Here is a 23,283-nt window from a genome sequence, read left to right as displayed (position 1 = left end):
TAGGCTTTATACCTAAACTCTTTAGTGGGCTTTATACCTAAACTCTTTAGTGCTGCTTTGGCCTTAAATGTGTGAGATTTTGCTTCAATCTGATTCATCTTTAAACCAAATACATTTCTTGCTGTCTGTGGAAGACACCCATTTAGATAGGTAGCTCACCCTGAGCAGGACTCTGCGCTGCATAACTTGCCCCTCTCTATCTGCAGTGTGCCAGGATCCAGACTATGGCCAAGTAATTCAGAAGGCAGCTGTGAGTCTGAAGCTCTGCAGAAGATGCTGTTCCGATGGTGCTTCTCTCCTCAGCTGCCATTTTATTGCTACATAAAGACACATGTACAAATTTGCCTTAATTATATCCAAGGTTTCTGGTGAAATCACTGCAAGGTTCATGAAAGAGTATTTTCTTCCATTAAAACTATAAATCCTCAGGCTAAGGATCATCTTCTTCTCTTTAACACACCTGGTGCTTTATGAATTTTAATGGATTTATTCTCCTGATGTGCAATACTTGTGTGCGGTAGGCAAGGACCATTTTCCTTTCTTACAGCTCAAGAATCAAGACATATGGAAAAGAAATTACCTCACTGAGGATTGTTCAGATAAATCTGTGCTGCCAGAGGAAATATTCCCAGCTTATACAAGACCTAGTGGGGGTCTTGTTTTAGGAACGTGGCTTTTGGGACACATCAATGAAAGTAATAGCAAGGAATCAAAACGCATCTTTACCTTCTTTTTCCTGTGTGAATTCTTAACTTTGTACTATATCCCCCAAAAATAAGAGTGATTTTTAGTAGCCTTTTATGTGTTAAGAAATAAAGAAAGGCAAGTTACTGATTTTGAAAATAACTCAGACTTTGAGTGTTTTAGTCAAAAGGACAAAAAGGGGTTTACTTACAGGAATAATGTTCAGTTTAAAGCACTAGATTTGTTTAATTCTGCCACATATACTCACCTGACAAGCAGAGTAGAAAAAGTCTATAATTTAGGGATGAACATTTGTAAACCAAGATACATGATTCAGGACCCTGCTAGTAATGTTAGTAGTTAATATTTCTACCACATTCTGTTGCCGTTATCAAGATACCATTGATTTAGACAGGTGAATCCTGCTGCAGTTTAAATCATGCCACTTGCATTTGTCACCAAGGAAAACAAAATCTAGCTTGTGAGATGACAGTAAACAAGTAAACACCGTAAATATTCACATGAGGAAGTAAATCCCAGCCAAAATGGGGATTTACTTCCTCATGTGATTTACTTCTTCTTTTATGTAAGTCTGACTGTATGTGTAAATCTGGGCACCAGCAAGTACAGGGTTCACATAACTTCTTTAGTTTTCTTCAAGTCTAACCGGACAGCATGACATCCCAAGCTTATCCCATTCAAAAGCTCCAAATAAAACAATTTAGTGAATAGAGCCAGGATCAAATCATGCCATAAACCATGACACAGAAATTTGTACATTTCTGAAGTTTGCTGGAAGGATAAGTTGGAGCATTTTACCACTGAATATTCCAGATTGCATCCAATTTAATAGCAGGTACCAGGGAACTCAATCTGTCTTAACCAGGAGAGGGCTGGGGGGGGGTTATACCATTAATAGTTAGAAGTGGATATAAACACTGGAGAGGATTTATGTTTTCACGGGAATCCTGAGGTCTTTTAAAAATAATTTCCATTCCCTCTTTTCAAGTTATATTCTACTTTATTGAAATTGTGTTGGAAATAGGGCAGGAGAAACCAAATATCTGCTGTAGTTTGGGGAACATGGAACATCCAGGCTGTGCAGAACCAGAAATCACACTTTACAGCTGAACACTGAGTTGTATATACATGCAATAAGATATTTAAGAGTTCATTAAATGATTTGGGGTTTAAACTATGAAGAATTCTTCTCGTAACTTTTCCCTACATCCATGGATTTTTTGCCAAAAGCCCCTGTGTGCTATGACAGAAATATTTATCTGTCACCCTATGGCAAACTACTATTTTTACTCCTTTCTGATTGCCAGTTTTATCTCACAAATCCAGCCTGGTGCAGCACAGTTCTGCTCTGTATGTGGCCAAATGTTCACTTCTGGTTAAGCAGTTCGAGCTGCATAGAAGCCCAATCCTCAAGTATTTACAAAGGATTCTGGAGCCTCTAAATGTGTGGTTCCTATTTGGCACAAAAGGAAACCAACATGGAAAAAAAGATAATTCCATGATGAAAACAATGCTGGGGAGATGGGAATATGGAGCAGTTTCTGCTCTCTGATCAAGAGGCCTTAATCACAGAGGGGGAGGTGAATGAGGGGCAGGCGGAGTTAAAGCTGCATTAGGAAAGCTTAAACCCTGAAGGGGAAGAATTGTCCGTGCTCCTGACAATTGGCCTGGACATCTTCCAATGTAAATGTACACTTTTAGTGAAACAACTTTGCCTTGCTGGAGCCATAGTAGAAATGCATTGGGCCTGTCATGTTACCTTTCATATCATTCAGCCTTTTCAAGATTCATAAAGATGTGATGTACTTGCACTTCCACTCCAAAGAATGATTTTCTCAGAAAGCCACAGCCCTCTTGGGGCTGTGTCAGGACCTTTTCTTTCAGTAGAAGCAGGATAAAGAAGTTCACACTTCAGATCCCTTCCTGGAACTCCCAAGACCATGCAACATTGTCACCCTCAGGACAGATAAAAAGTCCATATGTTTGACAAAATTATTCCATAAGATGAGTTCTGGTCTCATCTGCAAAAAAGACAAGCAAGATGAAATGGCTTAGAGCTGATTAGTGACTTTTGCATTCTATTAGTATCTTTTATCACACTAATGAGTTTTTAAATGCCTCATTAATTCTGGAAAAGCCTTTCTTTAGTCCTTTTAGCAGGAGGTAGAAAGATTGATACTGAGAAATGAGATGAGGCACTGGCCATTGGTGTGCAAGATGCATCCTCCCATGGGCCCTGAGATAGGTCAGTTGTTTGGTCTTGCTGAATTAAGTTTTGCCCTTGATTTCAGGAGTGTAAACCCTAACGGAGCTCACTGACAGTAGCAGGAAGGCATTTCAGATGTACATCCATATGACTAAGGACAGCATTTGTGGCTTGTGGTACAGTAACAGCAGTCAGGAGACTACACAGCTGATAATGAAATCATGTAGATATAGGAAAAGGAAACCTGAAAACTTTACAGTTGTCATGTTAACCACCTCAGATTCCATTTTCACTTTGTACCCTTGCTGTATAGAGTGACAGAGTAAGATCTTAAACACTGAAGTATTAGAATACTGTCAAATACCCAGCCTTAAATCAATGTTCTTGCAAGCTCAGCTGTACTAGTTCAAATCTGAGAGCAGTGTCTAAAGCTGGTTTATGCCCAGTGAAATGTAGGCCAATAAAATATTATTAGGACACATGTGTATCAAAACCACAGTCTGGTGGCTTTAATTCCACAGCATGGGGGACTGCAGCCAAAGACTGTCTGGTGTGTCAGGGATTAGGCACTGATAACATCAGACTCTGAGAGCAAACCCAGATTGCTGCTGCAGAGCAGAGTGCCTCAGAGGAAATGGGTGTTCTGAATCAAGATAAAAACATGTGCTGTACCTGTGGCCACTCTTCTGCTAGAGCAGCTGGACCAAGTTCTTATTAAAAGATCTGCACAAGCTGAGTGCTTTGAGTTAACAGATGTTGTAGTTAGGACTCAGAATGAGTATCTCAGATATTCAGTAGTGTAACTGCAACCAGAACTTGGCCTGTTATTTCTAACAGAAGTTGTCTAGGAGCCATACAGGTGGCTATCCCAGTAACTGCAGGCTAATGTTCTGTGGACAATTCAGCTAACAGCATGAGCAGTAAATCAGTTTAAGTGCTGATATTTGTGTCACTACTGTAGTTCTCAGAGTCAGCAACCTTCGGAACAGAGCAAGAGGGCTCCCATAGTCTGAGCTGAAAAATGGGTTCCTACCCAATTCAGCTTCCTAAAGCAGTGGCAATATAGGGGAGTAAAAATGAGCAACAAGTGTCAATTGGTAGGATAGTTGCTGGGCGACAATGGAGAAGAAAAGAGGACCTCCCATTTTTGGCAGTGGAAAGGGGCTAAGTAGTTATATGTCTAATGGGAAGCTGCACCTTCAGAGCTTTCCGTATTTGATACAAGTCTTCAGGACTTTCTTCAAATGCTATGGCACAGAACATGTATTGCCTTAGTCATACATAGACATTTGTGATTCAGTACATCCTTGCATCTGAATCCTCTTAGCCCTTACATGACTAGGGAAGGAAGGACTCCAGAATTTGCTAGTAGAATGAACCAGCCTATGCATCACAGCAGGATGTAGTCAAAGAAGGTGTTTAGTAGGTCACTTGTACTTATATGCTGCTGTCACAGCAAATGCAGGCCAGGCACGTTGTGCCAGCTGGGGCTTAATGGCCCATAATCCTTAGAAGGTTCACTGAGCTGATACTGAACTGTCATGCACATTCGCTCTTTTAGCCTGTGTTGAACACACCTGCTTTGTCTGGCAGAATTCCTCAAGCAGAAGATGCTCTGGGAAATGTTCTTCCTCAGGGCAGGCAGTATTTAGCACTTAATTTTTTATGTAACCAGAAACTCTCTGTCTCAGTTTCTGTTTTAAAGTCATACCCTGTCTTAGACCTGACACTAGCCTCACTTGTTGCTTGTACTAGAAAAATGAATCTCAGATCACTTTAAGTTTCCTGTACTATTATTTTGTGTCCTGTGTCTTGAAGCAATCTGAGAGTAATGCTGTAAGTTCAGAAGTATTTCATCTGCTTAGCTTTCTTAATAAACACAACAGCATTTCTAGGTGGTGAGAGTGATATATAGCTCAGCTTGATTTATTACTTCATAAGTGCTGGCAGTGTCTTTAATTCAGTATATGTCAGTGATAAACACAGTGCCTGTTCTGAGAGACAGCCTCACTTTATGATCCTGATACCAAATCCATGTGGGTAGATCTTTATTCTGTCCAGAAATACAGTAAAACTAGCAGAGATCTGCAGGGGCCAGTGTGATTGCAGCCTGGTGCCTGGAAGATAGGTGGGCAGAGATCAGCCCTGCATCACCCTGCCAGTCATTTCGTAATTGGTTTGGCCAAGTGTCTGGATTTTGTGTAGACCGAAGCTCCCACCCCAGCAAACCTTTGCCCATGCTCAGGGTGAGCGGGCCAGAGACCCACAGGAGGGCTGCCCTGAGGGCAGCTGTGGGGATCCCACCAGCCCTCCTCATCCCAATTCCATGGTAAGAAGTCAAATCCTCCACTACCAGACTCACTTCTGAAACATTCCTAGGAGATCTCTGCCAAGGCCATCCATCTCATGACTGGAATTACCAGTGTGCAGGAAAACATACCCCTTAAGCAAGAGTTTCTCAAGTGTTTCTGAAGAGGTCTGACTGAACCAACAAACACTCCCAGTCATCTCCCAGCTTTAGGTGACAGTTTGATACCTTCTTCTCATTATTTGTCTTTAGTCCCTTAGAGAAAGCAATCCACCATTTGCTCTCTTGAATGTTTTTAATTAACAAAACTAAATTTTGGCTAATACTGGATTTTTTCAATCCAAGTAAACCAGCTTAAAATATAAAATAAGCTGAGGCTCTGGCAAACACATTCAGGTCAGCCCTTCACTAGATAAATTGTGTAACTTTGGTAAGGCTAGTCTCAAAGACTGGATCACAGTGCATAATGTATTAAAAAATATTGGGAGAATTCCAGCAGCCAGTATTAAGTAGGTAGTTGTAATTCCTGTGAGATAAAGAATGATAAAGAAACAAATTTAATCCTCCACAAATTCGTCTACCATTTAATCTAGCTACTAACCAGATGATATTTTCTTTCTCAAGCAGTCTTAATTATTCTTCATTCTCCTAATTAGGACTATAAATCTAAGGGAGAAAGTGGAAATCATCAGCTATTAAATTAATATTTCTTAATAAAGCTACAGCTCACAAGTGACATGCATATTCAGAGCTCTGCAGGAGCCCATGGTGTGGATTTCACATTCACGCAGCAGGTCAGAACACAATCATCACACTCTTGGAGCACCTTTAATGTGATCCTTTCAAATCACAAAACAAAAATGATTTTATATTAATGAAGCCTTTAACAATCTGGTACAAGCAGAATTCCCTTATGAAGCATAATAAGGCAGCAACCACCTTTTCTCTCCAGTGCTTCCCCCCTTCTCTAAACATCCTCTCCATTGTCCCAGCTCCAGCTCCATCCAGCTGTTCTTCAGTTACTCCCCTATGTTGGCCAAGCCCTGGGGCTCAGGCAGGCAGACAGTTGTGTCTGTATCTGATAGGAAAGGGATGTGTAGCTGGCTCTTGTCTGTCTGTTGCTTTGGCTACAGATTCGACATTTGAACCAAAGAATCATCAGCTTTACGGATGATTTGCAGAAATAACTCAATGCTTTGTGCAGTTGTTACCGGGGTGAAAGCTCTGTTGATGGCAGCACAGCACTGCTTACAGTTGTGTAGTGAGTGTTCATCACTAATCACATCACTACTCTGTGTCTTAAATGTCTTAAGCTAAATCATTCCAATTAAATGAAAATGTATACAAAGGGACTGCATTAATTTAACTAAACCTTGCTAACTTATGATGGCTTCATTATATGGAAAGATGGACTAGGTGACCTTTAATGGTCCCTTCCAGTCAAAACCATCCTGTGATTCTATATGGCCAAAGCTGCTCCCTCTGCTATCACGTGGCCATAGCGTACAGCCATTGTAATACCTGGGGCTTTTAAGCAGGACTGGCAAAATGGAAGGAGATGTTGCAGCGTACAGCACAGCTGTGTAGGCTGTTATCCCATGGGAATGCCAGGTACCAGATCAGACTGCAAGGGGTAGGCAATCAGAACTGCGTCACCTCATTGTGGCAAGGGAAGGCCAGGGCAATTAATGAAGAGTAACTGAAGTGCTGCTCATCAACCTCCTGTCTTGCCTGGTAGTAACTTATCTGTGTGTAACACTAGTTTGCCCTATGGCAACAGCCTTACCAAAATGACATATGATGCCTTTATGTGGCTTGTCTGGTCTCAGATAGCAGACCAAAAAAAACGCCCTCTATTTCAATTATTAGACAATACTGCTACCCTGTAATTAAAATTCTTCTCCCCCTGCTTTACCCTGAAAAAGTTAATTATCTCTTTGTAGCACTTGCTCTCAGTGCCTGATGTTACTGAAACAGAATCTATCCCATCATTTTAAATGTGACCATAATGTCACATTATGATCACTTAAAACAGCAATAAAATTGTTTTTCCTAAGCCAGTGCTGCACCGTGTGCTCTTGCTGCAATGCCATCAGCAGCAAGTGTATGTGCTGCTGCAAAGAGGAAAGCAGGGCTAGAAAATGGTTCAGTGCTGCATGCATTTCACCATCTATATATCTATATATATTAATTCTCTTTGAAATGCGAATGGACTTTTCTCTAACCCTTCTGTGTTGTCCTGGCTTGGGGGTTGAGGGCTTGGAATAAAAGGTCTTTTGGATGAAGAATTCAGGAGATTCTCCTTGCTTAAATATCTGTACACGAAAGCATGTAATTGGGTCACAGGCTGTCGCTGTCTTCTGCCCATGGGCTCAGAGGCTTTGGGCTGCAAATAAATTAGTTCTAAAAACGATCCTATTAGAATCATCACGCAAATCTTGATTCCCAAATGCTGCCTGGAAATACACGAGGTTTTAGCTTTTTTCCCCAATTATACCACGATTCCTCTTTGAAGCCTGTAGAGGGTGTGCTTTCCATTTCAAATTCAGATTGAATGTCTTTCTGCAAAGCAGAAATCTAGCTCAAATGGAAGTTACAAATTAGCTCCAGATATTATTGGGTGAAATGCTGTGGACTGAGATACACAGAAAGTCAGTAAAGGTTACAAGTGTCCTTTTGGAATGAAACATCTTTCGGTCTCACTGCTGATCTCACGGCTTATTGTCTTCCTCTGTAGCTATAAGCAAAGCTGAAGCTGTGGCTTCACCTCAGACTTTTGTTCTGAAGCCTCAGAACCATACCAAAAGACATGTCTAATCTCACTTCTTTTAATCAGGAATGGGATCCTCTTTTTGAAAAGCAAACTTCTTGACCAAACCATTGCAAAGGCTACACCACCTCCAATTTTAATCATGCTTTCATCAGGAGGTACTACAGCTTGTGAGTTATCTCACAGGAGTACTTGAAGTCTCAAAGTAGATTATAGCACCCAGGGGTTTCAGGAATACACCTGTGAACAGTGACTCTGTCTTGAACAGCTCATTATCTATGTAGGAAAGACAAAATATGGAATAAAGGAATACTCTTCTCCACAGTTAGCACATGGGGAAGGGAATGACAGCAATTATGTGGCCTCAGTTACAATATGGAGACTGCTGCAGAGCCAGAAACTGAAATGAGAGCTCCTGGGTCTCACTCCAGGTGTTTAGAAGCAAATCCCAAAACTTTGTAAGGAACTGTGTCTCCATTGAGCTTTGCTTAGTCAGGTAAGCTGTATGGCATGAGTAGGAGAGAGGGGCAGTCTTCTGCACCCATCCTGCCCTTGCTCTCAAAAAGGGTAAATAACTGATTTACCTTGGGAGACCCAAGACACAGTAAACAGAAGTTGTTTTCAGTTCCATATAAATTATTCTCCTATTTGTTCATTTTTAGGAACATGTTTCCAGCCAATCTTGTTGAAGCCACATTCAAGCAGGTAAGTGGCTATATTCCTTTTACAACTGATGAAAGAGATGACCCAGCATCATACAAAATCAAGTATCTTTGTAAAACAGAATCCAGATACAGACACTGCATATTACTTCAGCTACTGTTAGTACTTTCAGCATTTAGGAATTAAGTCCCTTTCCGTTAGCCCCAGCAGCCTTGGTACCTGAAGGTGTAACAAACAAGCATGAAATGCACAGTGTGACTAGAGCGTGGACACCCACACCTATGTCAGCTCCACCTCCTCTGAGCCCAGTTCTTTGAGGACCTTGAGAAAGAACAATTTATGACAGTATGAGCATGCTTTCTCAACATCAGACTGCAGTCACAGGGTAGCTGGAATCTCTTTAAGAGAATCTGGTCAGAAAACCTCATCTAAAAGTTCTGAGTGAGTAAGAGGCATGGTTACCTTTACTTCACCTGGGGGAATATTTCATGGGAACCTTATCTCTGGTGAGACAAAGAGAACTTACAGTTCTCTTACTTACAGCACTCCTAAGGAGTCATTCCTGATTATGTCTTAAAGGAAAGTAGCTTTATCAGGAGATGATGTGTTTGCTGCATAGAAATCTGATTATAGGAAACTTTTTTATGCTTTTCCAAAAATTCAACTGTTTTTACAGATTTTAGCAGCATAGGGACAGGAGCTGTCATTCTTGTTTTCATGCTTGTCCCTCTAAAAGGCAGCCTTGTAGGAACAGAACACTTAGGAGATCTCATTAAATCTATTAATTCCTGCTGGGGTATTATAATAAAAGCTATTTTGTTTTCTTTCAGTATCGCACCAAAACTATTCCCATCATTAAACCTAGCAAAGCATCATCTGAAAGCACCACTCGTCGCATTATTATATATGGAGTCCAGGATGAGAATGGATCCAATGTCCAGAATTTTGCCTTGGATATCACTCCCCCTCCTGAAGTGATTTACAAATCAGAGCCAGGCACTAGTGATGGCATGAATGTGCTGGGGATTGTGATATTCTCTGCCACAATGGGTAAGTTTCAGACATGTTTGGTTTATAATCATCCAAGTATCCATTTAACAGAAAAAGATATGGGTTCAGGTTTGATTTCTCAATTCACCTTCTATCTAAACTTCACAGGGAAAAAGGCAAAACTGTTACAGAGCTGTTCTTCTAAACCGTCAATGATAAATGTTCAAAATCCTTGATGATTTTTGTTCCATGCAGGTCTGTTTTCTGTGCATGCACGTACATTCTTTTTGCTTTAATTCTTTTCTGGATCTTTTTGCACTTTTATTTATGACCCATTTTTTCCTGACTGTAGGAAACGCCACAATAGACTGTGCTCAGAAGAGATAGGAATCTATACCAGGTCAGACCCATGGCCCCTCTTCCAGTATTCTGTTTCACTCTCCAGACAGTAGCAAAAATCCCAGATAAAGTTTCAAGACATTCTGAAGTAAACAAGTTCATAGCAGACTTTGTTCCCAAAGCCCAAGAAGTCAGTATGCTTCTAATGTCCAGAGCTCCAGGTGTGGTATGACAGGAATAAAGAACCTCCTGCACTGCTCTTGCTTCCAGGGGCATCAGGCTGAGACACCCTCTCATGGCTGTCATGGCTGGATGTATCATTCATGCAGGCCAAGCAAAACCTGTTCCCAGATCAAGTCCTTGGCCAAAGTTCCTCTCACCAGGCAGGAAATTACTTTAGCCCTAGAACCTGCCCTGTCTGTTGCTCTTACCCATCCTTAGTCACATTTTGCCACACGATTAGTGGAGAATATAACTGCCACTGTCAGAACCCAACTCAGATAATGAGCCTCAGTACCATCTATACTGTGGGGGTGGTGAGACACTGGCACAGGTTGTGCCAGTGAAGCAGGGAAGCTGTGGCTGCCCCATCCCTGGCAGTGTTCAAGGCCAGGTTGGAACAGGCTTGGAGCAACCTGCTCTAATGGAAGGTGTCCCTGCCTTTGGAAGGGGGTTAGAACAAGATGACCTTTAAAATCCCTTCCAAACCAAACCATTCTAGGATTCTATGACCTTGAAGAAGTGAGCTACAAAAGTGTATTGTTATATCAGATTTTATTTTTGCCATCCTGCAATGCTGTTAGTTATATAGTAGCTAGTAGCTTACCACAGTGGACTCTCAGAGCTTCTGTCTGGGTGACTGATTCAGTTTAACTTGCTGGAAGCACATATTGGTGCCATGTGTGTTACATTATGTTTGTGGATTTGGAATAGGAAATTTTAACAAACATGCCCTAGTTAATAATAACGTTCTGATCAAATTTGCATTATCTAAATTCATGCCTGGAAGTTAATCTGCTCAGCAAAGGTAGTTCCACAAAACATCTCTGTGTTTATTATGTTATGGCTCATACCAGCACAAGGGGCCAAAAGTCAAGCCTGGAATTAGCAGATTTTCCTCTTTTTTTGGTTTGTCCAGTGGGTGGTATTCCATTTGCAACATGGCTGGAAACTAGCTGTCGCCCAGTTTGTAGTACATTATAGACAATTCCCATAGTACAGTGTCACAGCAAACACTATTCCAGTCAAAAAATTATTGGATATGAATTAATTCATTACATGTTCTTATTAGGATCAAGGGCAGTTTTATACTTCTGAACACAGATCATCTATTGTCTTCCCAGAACTGAATGTTATTACTTTTACCATGCCCCTAAGTCTTGCTGGCCTGGGGCTCAATGGATGGGAGCTGAGAGCTGGTTTCTTCCTGGCTGAGGTACAGCAAATGACCTGCTGGTACTGCCACGTGTGACTGTATCAGCCACAAACAAACCTGAGACACTAAACCCTCGACACTTGTCATCTACCTGTGATTATTTCAGTCTGTCATTTTGAACAAGGGATGCAGCCAGGCATTTGTCACTGTCTTCAGCTTTCTGCACCAAAAGAAATGGAAGCAATGAAACAAAAGACATATGGCTTCAATCTATAAAATAAGAGCATCCTTCAAAAGTGTTTATTTTTTGCAAAAAAAAAAAGCATGCAAGTCTTGGTGCTTTGTAACGGTTTTGCTCATTCTGGCTGAGTCTTATTTTCACAGAGGTCTTTTTATATCATTTTGGGCATAGAAAAACAGCATTTAGGGTGGGTGTGAGTTCTTATTACAGTTTTTTTAAGGTCCTTGAACAGCGTAAGAATAGCATAAAGGGACAAGAGTTTAGACTTGAGCTAACTCTTTCCCTGAAGCAGGAGGTGAATTGCTTAGTCACCTCAGTCCAAGAATAAATCCTGTGCATGAATAACAGGACTTCTTTGCCATGCATGCATTAAAATGGGCAAAGTTTGACAGAGGGAGTGTCAGGTCGAGACATATGTAAAGCCTTGATGCTGTATGACTACCTATAATATCTCTTCTCACACAGTGCGCAGGAATTTCTGTTAGATATTATGGCAGTGGCCAAGCACTGGGACATCTGATCATGTTTTCTTGGAGGAGCATGCATTATTTATTCATTACAAGGCACATAACTTGGTGCATCAGGACTGCAGACAGGAGGCCCTAGTCCTGCCCCCACCAATAGCCACAGGCTTAGGTAGGACAGTGTTTTAAAGAGAAAATTTCAATTATTCCTGTGAAATGAAAAAGAAGATATTTTATTGGTTTTGACATTTTACAGAATTAGAAGATAAGACTCTCATAAAACTGCCACCAACCACGCTAGAGGAGCTGAACTGTATTTAATATCCTAGTGCAAATGATGAGCAAAATGCTTAATAAAAGTGTTGTTTTCTGACCTAAGAGTTATAGCTTAGATGAATATTAACAGGCTTACAAACTCACATCTTGAATGCACTGTTATTGTGAAATCCCTGGATGGGAGAGCTGAAAGCCTCCCTCCCTGCCTCAGGAGGGGATTGCCCTGGAAGCACTGCTGCCGGAGCCATGGCCCCACATGCAGATGTGGGCTCCAAGGAACAGAGGCCGGGCTCTGCTCAGAGCAAGGACACTACATACCCAGAGCAAGTGGCAGCATGCACCACACTCATAGCCCCCTCCTTCCTCATGGAACTCCCTTCAAAGGCAGGCTCACTTGGGGCAGATAGTTTTGGAAGTGCTTCCTTGGGCAATTAACTCAGTTACTTATAATCCTTTCAGGGAGGGATGGCAGAAAATTAACATAGGAAAATGAGTTCTATTTGTATGAATTATTGGAGACTAACATCATCTGGAGAATGTATGGTTAGATGACACATCCCAGAGCTGTTTTCCTTTCCTTTCTGAGCACTGGGTGCACAGAAATGGGTTTTCTTTGCTTTCATCTTCACTAGTTAGTCAATATAGCAATTTGGCTTTTCTTCCCATGGATTTGAATTTCCTTATCTCCCCCAAGTTTGCAAAGCCTGACTGATTATGAGAGTTGGTTTTTATCATGTAGACAGATAACTACTAAAAAATAAGATGGGGAGTCCCTTACTAACAGAACAAACCCCAAATACTGGGTTAGCCCCAGGAGTGTCTCATGGATGCTGCCCAGTTGTACACAGAGCACAGCAGTAAGGGACACTGCAGGCAAACAGAGCTTCCTTCACTAGAAAATGTCACTCAGTTTGTCTTCCATGGATCAACCTGATTTAGTGTGAGGTGTCCCTGCCCATGACAGGAGGTTGAAACTAGATGAACTTTAAGGTCCCTCCCAACCCAAACCATTCTATAATTCTATGATTGTTTGATCCCTCAGAGCAGGTAAATTCTTCTAAGGGCTCTATGAAAGGCAGTTAAAGAAACAGGCTAGCAGGGGAGCTAAATCTACAGCACAAAAGTTTGTGTTTCCACAGGGAAACCTTCAGAGAACTACAAATAAAAAGCCACCTAGATAAGGGAGGGATCCCTGTATGGGGCAAAGCACAAAGCATGTGGCCTGGCTCTCCCACGCTCTTGTGCTTGTGTAAAGTGAGATTTTCAGATACCATATCTCCTTATACAGCATGAAGATCTATATTCTTCCAGTCATCTCCCATTTAGTTGAGTCTGAGTTACAGCAGGGAGGGGAATGCATTGGGGCTTTGCATGAAGGCACCTGAGAAACTGAACCTGAATGCCTTTCATTGCAGGTATAATGTTGGGAAGAATGGGGAACAGCGGGGTTCCTTTGGTCAGCTTTTGCCAGTGTTTAAATGAATCTGTCATGAAGATCGTGGCAGTTGCTGTTTGGTAAGTAACTGTTGTAGTAAGAAAATCAGTATCTTTTTAAAAAGAGTAAGAAAATTTCAATAGAAAAGGATGCACAGAAATCCCATAAACTTATTTGTGGGGAAGGAGGACCTTAGCTTTGTGGGGCATCAGATTTTGAAGGATGATACACACACACACACACACACATCCTCACCCTGGCTTGTACTGTCATTTTGACAGAGGCACTCTATGTATTACACCCAAATAATGGAACATGGTATAGCTGGGTATGTATGTGCTGTATGCACTAGGGGCACTGCCAATCCTTGGCTAGACCTGCCAATCCACCTGCCCCAAAGATCAAAGGAACAGTAGGTGACTGCCAGTAACAAAAACTATGAGCTTAGCACCTTCCCCACACTGCGGAAGGTTCCCCAGTGTTGCTTAGCCTGACGTGGGGGTAATCCCATTACCAGCACTAAGCCTTTGTTTCCAGCTACCTGGTCCAGTCTGACTAAGCTGGCTCAGGGAATGATCACTTGTTTAGATGGGTCCAAAGGAGTAGTTACTTCTGGAAGAATGAGAGGGAATTCTCTGGAGATGGCACAGCTGCAAGTGGAAGATGGCTGGATGCCCCCCGATTATTATTATTATTGTTTTAATCTTAGTCTCTTTCAGCACCCGTTGCTTTGGTTTAGGTGAGCACAGGAGTGCAATAGTTTTGATAAGGCACCTATCCCACACCCAGTACTGAGGGGGTCCAGAAACTAACCATTCTTATGCCTGTCTGCCCCAATCTAAGCTCCCAGGCAGCCCAAGAGCGTGTCTAATGCATGTTGGTGTTTCTCCTATGTCTTCCAAAGGCTACATAAACATTTACTTAACAGCTTCCAACTGAAATCTGCGAAGAGTTACATGAACACAAGCACATTCTCAGAGCTTAGGATTCATTTCCCCTCTCCCTAGTAAATGCCTAAAGCTGGAAAGTCAGAGCTGCCTTCTGAACCAAAACATTTTAAAGTCATTCCTGACCAGCACCATAACCTCAGGTGTGCTGAGGAGTACTCCACATAAAAGGCTGTTTAGTCCAGTGCCTTGGGCATGCTCCTCAAGTGTGAGAGGGGCTTAGGTTGATAAAACAACAGAATCCAGCTGTGCAGCTTCCAGACAGGCTGCTGTGACTGTATTGCTACTGGAAGGATTTCCCAGCTAATACTGTTTGATGGAAGTGACCTATCTCCTAATAATGACTGTCTTTCTTTTTCTCAGGTATTTCCCGTTTGGAATTGTGTTCCTAATTGCTGGTAAAATCTTGGAAATGGATGACCCTTCAGCCATTGGGAAGAAACTGGGTTTCTATGCCATTACGGTGGTGTGCGGCCTGGTGGTGCATGGGCTGTTTATTCTGCCAATGATGTACTTCTTTATCACCAAGAAGAATCCCATCGTTTTCATCAGAGGGATTCTTCAAGCCTTGCTTATTGCTCTGGCCACATCCTCCAGGTATTGCACAGTTTCTAGACATATACAATATAATACTTACAATCATAGAGCCATAGAACGGTTTGGGTTGGAAAGGACCTTAAGATCATTCAGTTCCAACCCCGTGCCATGGGCAGGGACACCTCACACTAGACCATGTCACCCAAGGCTCTGTCCAACCTGGCCCTGAACACTCCCAGTGATGAGGCATTTACAGCTTCTTTGGGCAACCTGTTCCCGTGCTTCACCACCCTCACAGTAAAGAACTTCTTCCTTACATCTAACCCAAACTTTCCCTGTTTAAGTTTAAACCCAGTACCCCTCATCCTATCGCTACAGTCCCTGATGAAGAGTTCTTCTTCTTACTAGATCATTATTACAGCTTTCTCTTGAGAAAAGAACACTAGAGCTGTACTGGAGCAGGTATATTTGTATCTATGTGAACAATGACCCGTGTCCAACTCACTGGCATTATTTTAAAAGATGTGTCTCTCAACATTGGGAAGTTATGTGGAGCCATTTCACAATAATGTTTGTCACATTGTTTTCCCTTAATTTCAAAAATATTGGACAAAACTGTTTTTTCTTAAAGGACTAGAAAGGAAATAATGTTGGGTTTTGTTTTCATAAAACAAACATGCTTCTACAAAGTCAATATATATATAAGGGACACCCAATTTGTCCAGCCTACATCCTTGGTTTTAGTGGAGAACCTCCTAGTTCAGTCATATGGAAACGTTTTACCCTTCCTACTCATCTTAGTCTTTGTTTCTTGGTACGTGAAGGAAAGGCTGTGGATGCAAACTATTGTCCAGCACTGGGAAAGTATTTAGCTGTTCTGCTCAAGGAATAGTATTTTTTGCATCCTTTTTAGGGAAGATGTACAAGTTTTAACCATAGTGGAACAAAGGTACGGTGAAAATGGGAAACAGCTTGTGAACTGGTCATGAAAATGACTCCTAACCAGATAGACTGGTGCATGAGAAAATAATCATGTGCTGGGTGGTGTTTTAACCTCTAATTAGGCTTATCTAATTAAGGCAAGCTTTTTTATTAGAGCATGAAAAGGTTACAGCTTGAGATGTCACATCCCCAGATTCAAATAAGATGCCAATTTTGCACTCAGAGATGTTAGTGTTGGAAGAAGCTCTCACCAGGTTCACATTTGACACACTTGACTATCTGCCCTGCTCCTCTAACAATTCTGTTTCTGAAGAATTCTTCTGCTGACAACTCAGGGTTTTTAATCTGTGCCATTCCATTCATTCTCTTTTTCTAGAACAAGAGAATTTTTCTTTAAAATATAATCTGAATTTTCTTCTTTTTAGGGAAAAAAAAAGAGAGAAAAGTTTGCTCCTCAGTTTACCTGTAGCATGTGTAGAAGAGTTTGTCCTTTTCTGTTAATAAGCAATAAAAATAACCAACTTTTTCGCCAGCATAGATCCCTTTATCAAGGGGGGTTTAATCGAGACTTGAAAGATCAGCACATATTCACCATTTTCAAACCAGATTACTGTTCTTAATTTTCCTTCTGTTGCATCAGCACCGCATTTTGATTTCACAACCAATTTACTAGTCCTTTACTGGTCTGGACATTTTCAGAGCTTGTGCTATTTTAAGTAGTGATCTCCCACTCCTATCAAGGTAGTTCATTGTTTCTTCATTAGATTTCATCTCCTTACTCTGTCTCTAGCTCTGAGAGTATCCAGCCACTTTACAATCATGGAATGCCCTTTTTACAAGTGATAATATATTCAGGTCCAGGTTGCTCTGGTATATTTTGAGGTTAGAAATGTTCCAATGCCAGTATCATCAATCAAAGCGATAAAAGGCAGACACAGTATGTAGTCACTACAGTACACAACCAGATCTACAAAGGGATGCAGGGCTTTGATTCCCTGTTCTACATGAGTGCCTAAGTTACATTACCACTTGCAGGAAGTCCAACACTGGAGAAGTTTTAGATCAGGGTTTTTTTTCTCTCATTTGCTTTCAGAAACATCAGGAAAGAACATGCACGCTCTGTAGCAAATGTGAGCTACCTCCTTTAAAAGACCTGCATATCACACAGTGATCACCATTGCAAAGCTTAACCTGTAGGCAACTTTCAACCACATAGGGTGCCTATAGTTCATCTGGGAACTCAGCTCCTCTTTAGGAGAGGTGAGCTCCTAGGAAAGAGCCCCAAAAGCCAGCATGGCAAGGAGAGCTTGGCAGGCATCAGGCATAGATATGAAGCAAAAACATCAACCTACAGAACTGATGAGAGAGCTGTCTCTCCCTGCTGAGTCTCTTCAATGTAAATCAGTCCTTACTTAAGGTTTTCTCCAGCCCCGAGCTGATGCGAGAGTGTCCACTGACAGCGGGGAGTACATGGGGAATTCAGCTTTCTCTTAAACCTATGCTGAATTTGACTTTCCTGAGCTCCCAGTCCCAGGAAAGCTCCTGTTCTATATCAAATACTTTCATGTAGTGCTCTCTTCCCTTCACTCTGAAGGGAAGAATTCCATGTTTATAGGCCCAGAGAGTATGTAGTTTGGGATCACAGCTCTGGCACCAGCTGGCAGCTCAGCCTGTCAGAATCACCACCAGGTAGGACTTCCTACCAGATTTAGTATCTTTATTATAAGAAGCTAATGTACCACCAAAGTTAAGGTGAATTCTGAGGAAAGGCTCTAAACTTGTGGATTTGGGGCTTGGACACATTTGATGGATTTAGCTCTATTTGCCCCTTCTTAAGACTGTGTATATTTTGCAAATCCAGCACAGGCCCATTGTGGTATTTAATGTTTTTCTGCTCAAATAGCAGTGCCTTGTCTAGAGATAGCTGAACTTTTCACCTTCATTACACTTGAAGGAATGGATACTGCACATAACTGAGCTGTTGCCAAAAGAACATGTATAAATCACTGGGACTGGACAGGAGAGCTGTTTCTCCTGACAGTCAACACATCTGTATTTGGTTAAATGATACTTACCACAGGGGCATTATATAACACTCATAATGTGGGTATTGGATTTTCAGATTGTCCTAGAGAAGAGCAAAGAGTTAAGTTTAAGCAAACTGGTGTGTTTCTTGGAGATGCTTATGTGTCAATTCATGACTACCTCTAAAGATAGAAAGAAAACCTGATGAGTATCAGTGTCCTGATACTCATTCCAGCTATTTTGTACCTGTGGAAAGCTTTCTTTTTAAGCTAAAAGTCAAACTGCAGGAATCAAAAACAACACCATGGACAAAATACAAGAATATAGCACAAGGGAACCTGAAAGCCACCAAGCAGCCATCTCATGCCAATGATTTTATTGAATCTGAACATTAATTTGAACCCATTTCCTTTTAATGAGAGGTTCTGCACTGCATTATCAATCCCTTATATTTCTCCAGCAACTTCTATCAATCACAGCAGTATTTCAGTTTGCACAGACATTACTGGAGAGGCAGGGACTGAGAAGTTCTCTTATTCCTTTGTTGCATCATTTAGGATGCAATAAACTAAATCTGTATGACTAGCACCAAGTCCCTGCACCAGTCACCTGGCCGGCCAGCCCTTGAAGCCAGACCCTTGGCCCCAGTACAAGCTGGCAACAGGCACCCACAGCAATGTTGGCATCTCCACTACAGCAGTAAGGTGTGTACAACACATGCTGTCATTGCCCACCTTGCCCTGCTCTGTGGTGTTCAGGCTGCATCGCTGTGCATTTCTGAGTTGCTGCTTTCTTCTCCTCACATTGCTCCTGATCTTGTCACCTCTTACTGTACTGAAAAAGCAGTCTGTAGCAAAATTCCATTTGATTTTGGCCTTCCTCATTCCAATGGTAAGAGGAAATTTTGTTTTTCTAGGTCATCTTTCCATATCATTAATGAATTAAAGCAGCATTTTCTCAGTGGTACCTCCCATACCATTACAAGAAGCGATTTTCATCTTCTCTGAAGACAAATGATAAAATATGAGTTTTGCAAAGGTTTTGCTGCTTATGAAACACTCAGATCTTGGCTATTGCACAGTGTAAATTAAAGGCAGATTTAGCAGAAGGGGGATGAGAAAAGTTTGTTGATTTTTTGGAGCAAATATCAAAATGCATTTGAATGATAAGATAAACAGAGCAGGCTGAGCAGCTGTTCTTCCACAGTGACTAGCTGTCTTTGTGGCTCACACAAGGAGGAGCTTGGCCTGATCCAGCACTGGCTTATGCTTAGTCTCTGCAGCTGCAGCATTTTATCCCAAAATTGAGATAAGACTCTAAAAATGTATTTTTAATTGTTAGAGTTAATGCTGGAAGAAGATACCCCTCGTCTTAGCTCAAAGCTTTAGGGCATTTTTTAAAAGACTTTAGAGATTAAGACCAGTCCTTTAGAGTATTTTTTCCTCCCAATAAATGTTAAGCTTTCATGTTACTGCTTCACTGTTTTAACCCTAGATAAAGCAGCTTTCAAGCAAACAAACTTCCCCTCATTTAACTGAGAAGACAAAAGAAAGTATTAATTTGATAATGTTTTTTCTTCAGCAGCTGAAATTATGTATTAATATAATGAAAAAAAAATGACAGTAGGATGATACATTATGAGTAAAAATGACCCACCATTGAACAAGACAACCTCTCCTAGGATACTCCACATAACTTCTGTCACCTGCATTCAGGAAATGTTCATTCAGATTGAAAGAGGTATAAAAAGGGTAATCAGAGACGGAAAGTAGCAATCTTGTAAGAGAAGACTTTAAAAAGTTTGATTGGGTCAATCCAGGCTGAGAGGGGACAAAAATGATTTTTCACAGCATGTGTTGTAACAGCTGGACTGATTTGTGCAAGGAGAAATGCATAAAGCACATAAAAACAGGTTTAGTGTAAACTGGAAAGAGCACATTTACACCATAAATCAAATTTCCCACCTTAACAGTGAGTTCTGGAAAGCCTTTCAAGAGGCATAGTTAGGACAGACAGGCTACTAGCTCTAAGATGCGCTGTCATAAATTTGACTGAGACTGTATGCCACAGTTGCCTGTGCTATGAAGGTACAAGCCTTTGTTTCAATATCTTGCACTATCATCATTACACTTACATTCTGCCCATTTTGGTTTATATTATAATATTTAACAAACAACAAACGCTTTGTCTAGTTATGTGTCCTAGAAATCTTACTTCTAACAGACGAAATTAAAATGAAAGAAACACCTGACTCTGAGATAATGCACAAGTTTAAAGATGAATTCTTTCAAAACCGGTGTTATATATTCTGTTTACAACAGTGGAAACAGATACAAATTTTGCTGGTTGTACCATTGGTATTATGGGATTGTTTTGCACAGTCTTTGTCACATCTCAACCAAATCAGAACATGTCAGTCACTTCGAGTTTGCATGTTTCACAGCTCGGCAATCTGTCCTCACAGCAGGAAGACATAAAGGTTTAAAATCCTGGAATGTCAAAGTGTGGGCAAGGTGGAAGAGACTTGTAAAGTTACCTTTTTCTCCTCTTTTCCCCACAGAAAAATTAAACAGGATTTTGTTGCAGAAAAGCCAAATGGCCACAAAACAATTGTCTTTAAAAACAAGTCACACTCCACAGCTGAAGTAGCTGCAGGGAAGGGAGACAATGAATAATTCTAGTACTTGCTTCCTGGCCATGCCTGTAGTTAAGAACATCCAGAAGTGCTGCTGTGGAGGTCTGCTCCTAGTTGCAGCTATGCCAGAGGTTATCTGTGAGCCCCAGCCTCCTCCTTCTATTGTATGAACATTTTACAGAAAACAAGACATGTAAGTCATTCACAAATGAATGTGTGAAAAATGATAGGGGTGCCCAAGAGAGAAATGACATCTAATGTATAGTTGGGGGGGGGGGGGGGGGGGTATTTATGCTTTGCTATGGTAGTTTTTCAGAGTAAATATTGATTCGGACTGCTGGAATTAAAAGGTTTAACATACTGCAGTTACCAGAGGTAATCAGGTTTCTATTACTGCCTCTTTGCCCTTTCAGTTTATTCACATCTTTAGAGAATGACTTGTGTCCAGATTTTCATGGCAGTGACTGCCAGCCTGCAGTAAACCAGAATTCATAGAAAGATATCATAATGAAAGCATAGGCTTGTCTTTTTTCCTGTGTGTTTTTATTGCAGGAAGCTACTTTTCCTTTCCAAATGCTGTTACTTGCCTCAAAAAACAGCTTGCACAAATACAGTGACAACTCCTACTCATGAAAACATTTTGCTAATGCATTCCAGCAAACTGGGGGTTATGATTTCAGAGCTTTCGGCATCTCTCTGTGCTTTTGTAGGAATTTCCTATTTTACATCTATTTAAATAGTCTCAGACACTGAGCAGTATATTCAAATCAGTATGATTACAAGGAAAATATTTTGCCATTTGTGTCTTTTCTTCAATGATATTACTTTTTTCCCTTACAAAATGATGTGCCATAAAAAAATACCCCCTCACTCACTTGAATGCAGCTTAATTTCTTATGACATATTAGTGAATGTGGCACCATATGGTAAAATGCAAAATGTTACAAGAAGGCTGATAGAATATGAAGAGAAACATGCTTAGGTGTATCACTGTTTAAAAATGCAGACATCTTATGATGTGTGCATTGTGAAAATGAGGAAATTTATAACCAGGTAATATTGCCTCAGTTAATGGAAACAAAAATCAGATGGTTTAAGAGAGTATAAAATCAAGGGTTAAAACTTGAAAGACGTCAAGCTCATTTGAAAATGAAAACCTAACAGCCTTATACCATTCCACATACATACATATTTGTATCTTAATTACATAGGTATGCATTATTATATGACCTTCAATTATGTGATTGTTATATGGGCAAACAAGGAACATGGGCAGATCTCTCCCAGAGAGGAAATGGGATTGTCTGTTCTTGAATGCAGGAGCTTTGATTTTCAGGTGTGCTTCTGGTAAGATCTTTGCCACCCACCTTGTAGAAACAAGAAATTGCTTACATACGAGGTAAGACATAACTGTATTAATGCAGTGTGTGCAAAAGAGGGAGCAGTTTCTCGGTTGGAGCTTGTCCACTGGGATGTTTTAGAGTTCAACACAACATTCCAATCTCTTGTAAGCCTATATTGATCATCCAATTACTGTCAATATACAATGAGAACTGGAGCAATTCCTAAGGACACTCTCACAGCATTTATTTACAGTGAGTGAAGAGCCTTTCTTGCTCTTACCTATTGGTTTATGGTTACTCTTGCTGTTTATAAATGGCTTTCTATTTCAGAAGGTCTGGAAGGAAAATTTTAGATACCATGAGTGCACAACAGTTTTCAGCTGCATGGGATGTTTCTCTTGTCTTGCATTTGAGTGTACGATGCTTCCTATGTGAGCTTTCTGTCCCTTTTCTTCAGAAAAAGAGAACAACATTTTTAATTCTGGGGAAGCAAACTTTGCACTAACTCTAGCATTTATACATGTCCCTGTCTTCATCCTCCCTCAAGCAAAAGCATTACACAGCAAGTGACTACACATTCAGACCAGGGAATGAGAAGCAGTGCTCACATGGTTAGCATAAAATGCACCCTGCCTGAAGAAGTTTTGCTACAATTCCTTCTATTCCCCAAAAACAAAAATAATTGCATGTGTACTCCTCTTGTTTGCAGCTCAGCCACACTGCCTATTACTTTCAAGTGCTTGTTGGAGAATAACCATGTGGACAGGAGGATTGCGAGGTTCGTGCTGCCTGTGGGAGCCACCATCAACATGGATGGGACGGCGCTGTATGAGGCCGTGGCTGCCATCTTCATTGCACAAGTAAACAACTATGAGCTGGACTTTGGGCAGATTATTACTATAAGGTATAAACCTCAAATTCGATGTGCTGTTGAGTCTGACACTCTTAACCATCCTTGTGTGTAGCAATGTTCAGAACAAAACTTATCGAAGGATGCATTCCTTGTAGGATGGTTGTTTTTGAGTAACATGGAGATCAGGGACCGTACAAGAGAAATTGTGATGGCACTGTTCAGTAGAAGC

General features: G+C 41.0%; 1 protein-coding gene across 1 annotated transcript in view; it reads left to right on the top strand.

Moving 5' to 3' along the window:
* SLC1A7 (solute carrier family 1 member 7) overlaps window positions 1-23,283 on the top strand; it is a 53,510-nt gene that overhangs the window by 19,633 nt on the left and 10,594 nt on the right. The window contains exons 4-8 of the mRNA XM_062623255.1: window positions 8,652-8,694; window positions 9,483-9,702; window positions 13,753-13,852; window positions 15,083-15,316; window positions 22,911-23,105. Of these exons, the coding sequence (XP_062479239.1) occupies window positions 8,652-8,694; window positions 9,483-9,702; window positions 13,753-13,852; window positions 15,083-15,316; window positions 22,911-23,105 (792 nt within the window). The remainder of the gene's footprint in view (window positions 1-8,651; window positions 8,695-9,482; window positions 9,703-13,752; window positions 13,853-15,082; window positions 15,317-22,910; window positions 23,106-23,283) is intronic.

This window comes from Pezoporus occidentalis, unplaced genomic scaffold (assembly GCF_034315485.1).
Source record: "Pezoporus occidentalis ecotype Australia unplaced genomic scaffold, CSIRO_AGI_Poc_V1 ctg25, whole genome shotgun sequence".
Classification (NCBI taxonomy): Eukaryota; Metazoa; Chordata; class Aves; order Psittaciformes; family Psittacidae; genus Pezoporus; species Pezoporus occidentalis.
Note: the sequence above shows the minus strand (reverse complement) of the source record. Positions and strands in the feature narration are given on the sequence as shown.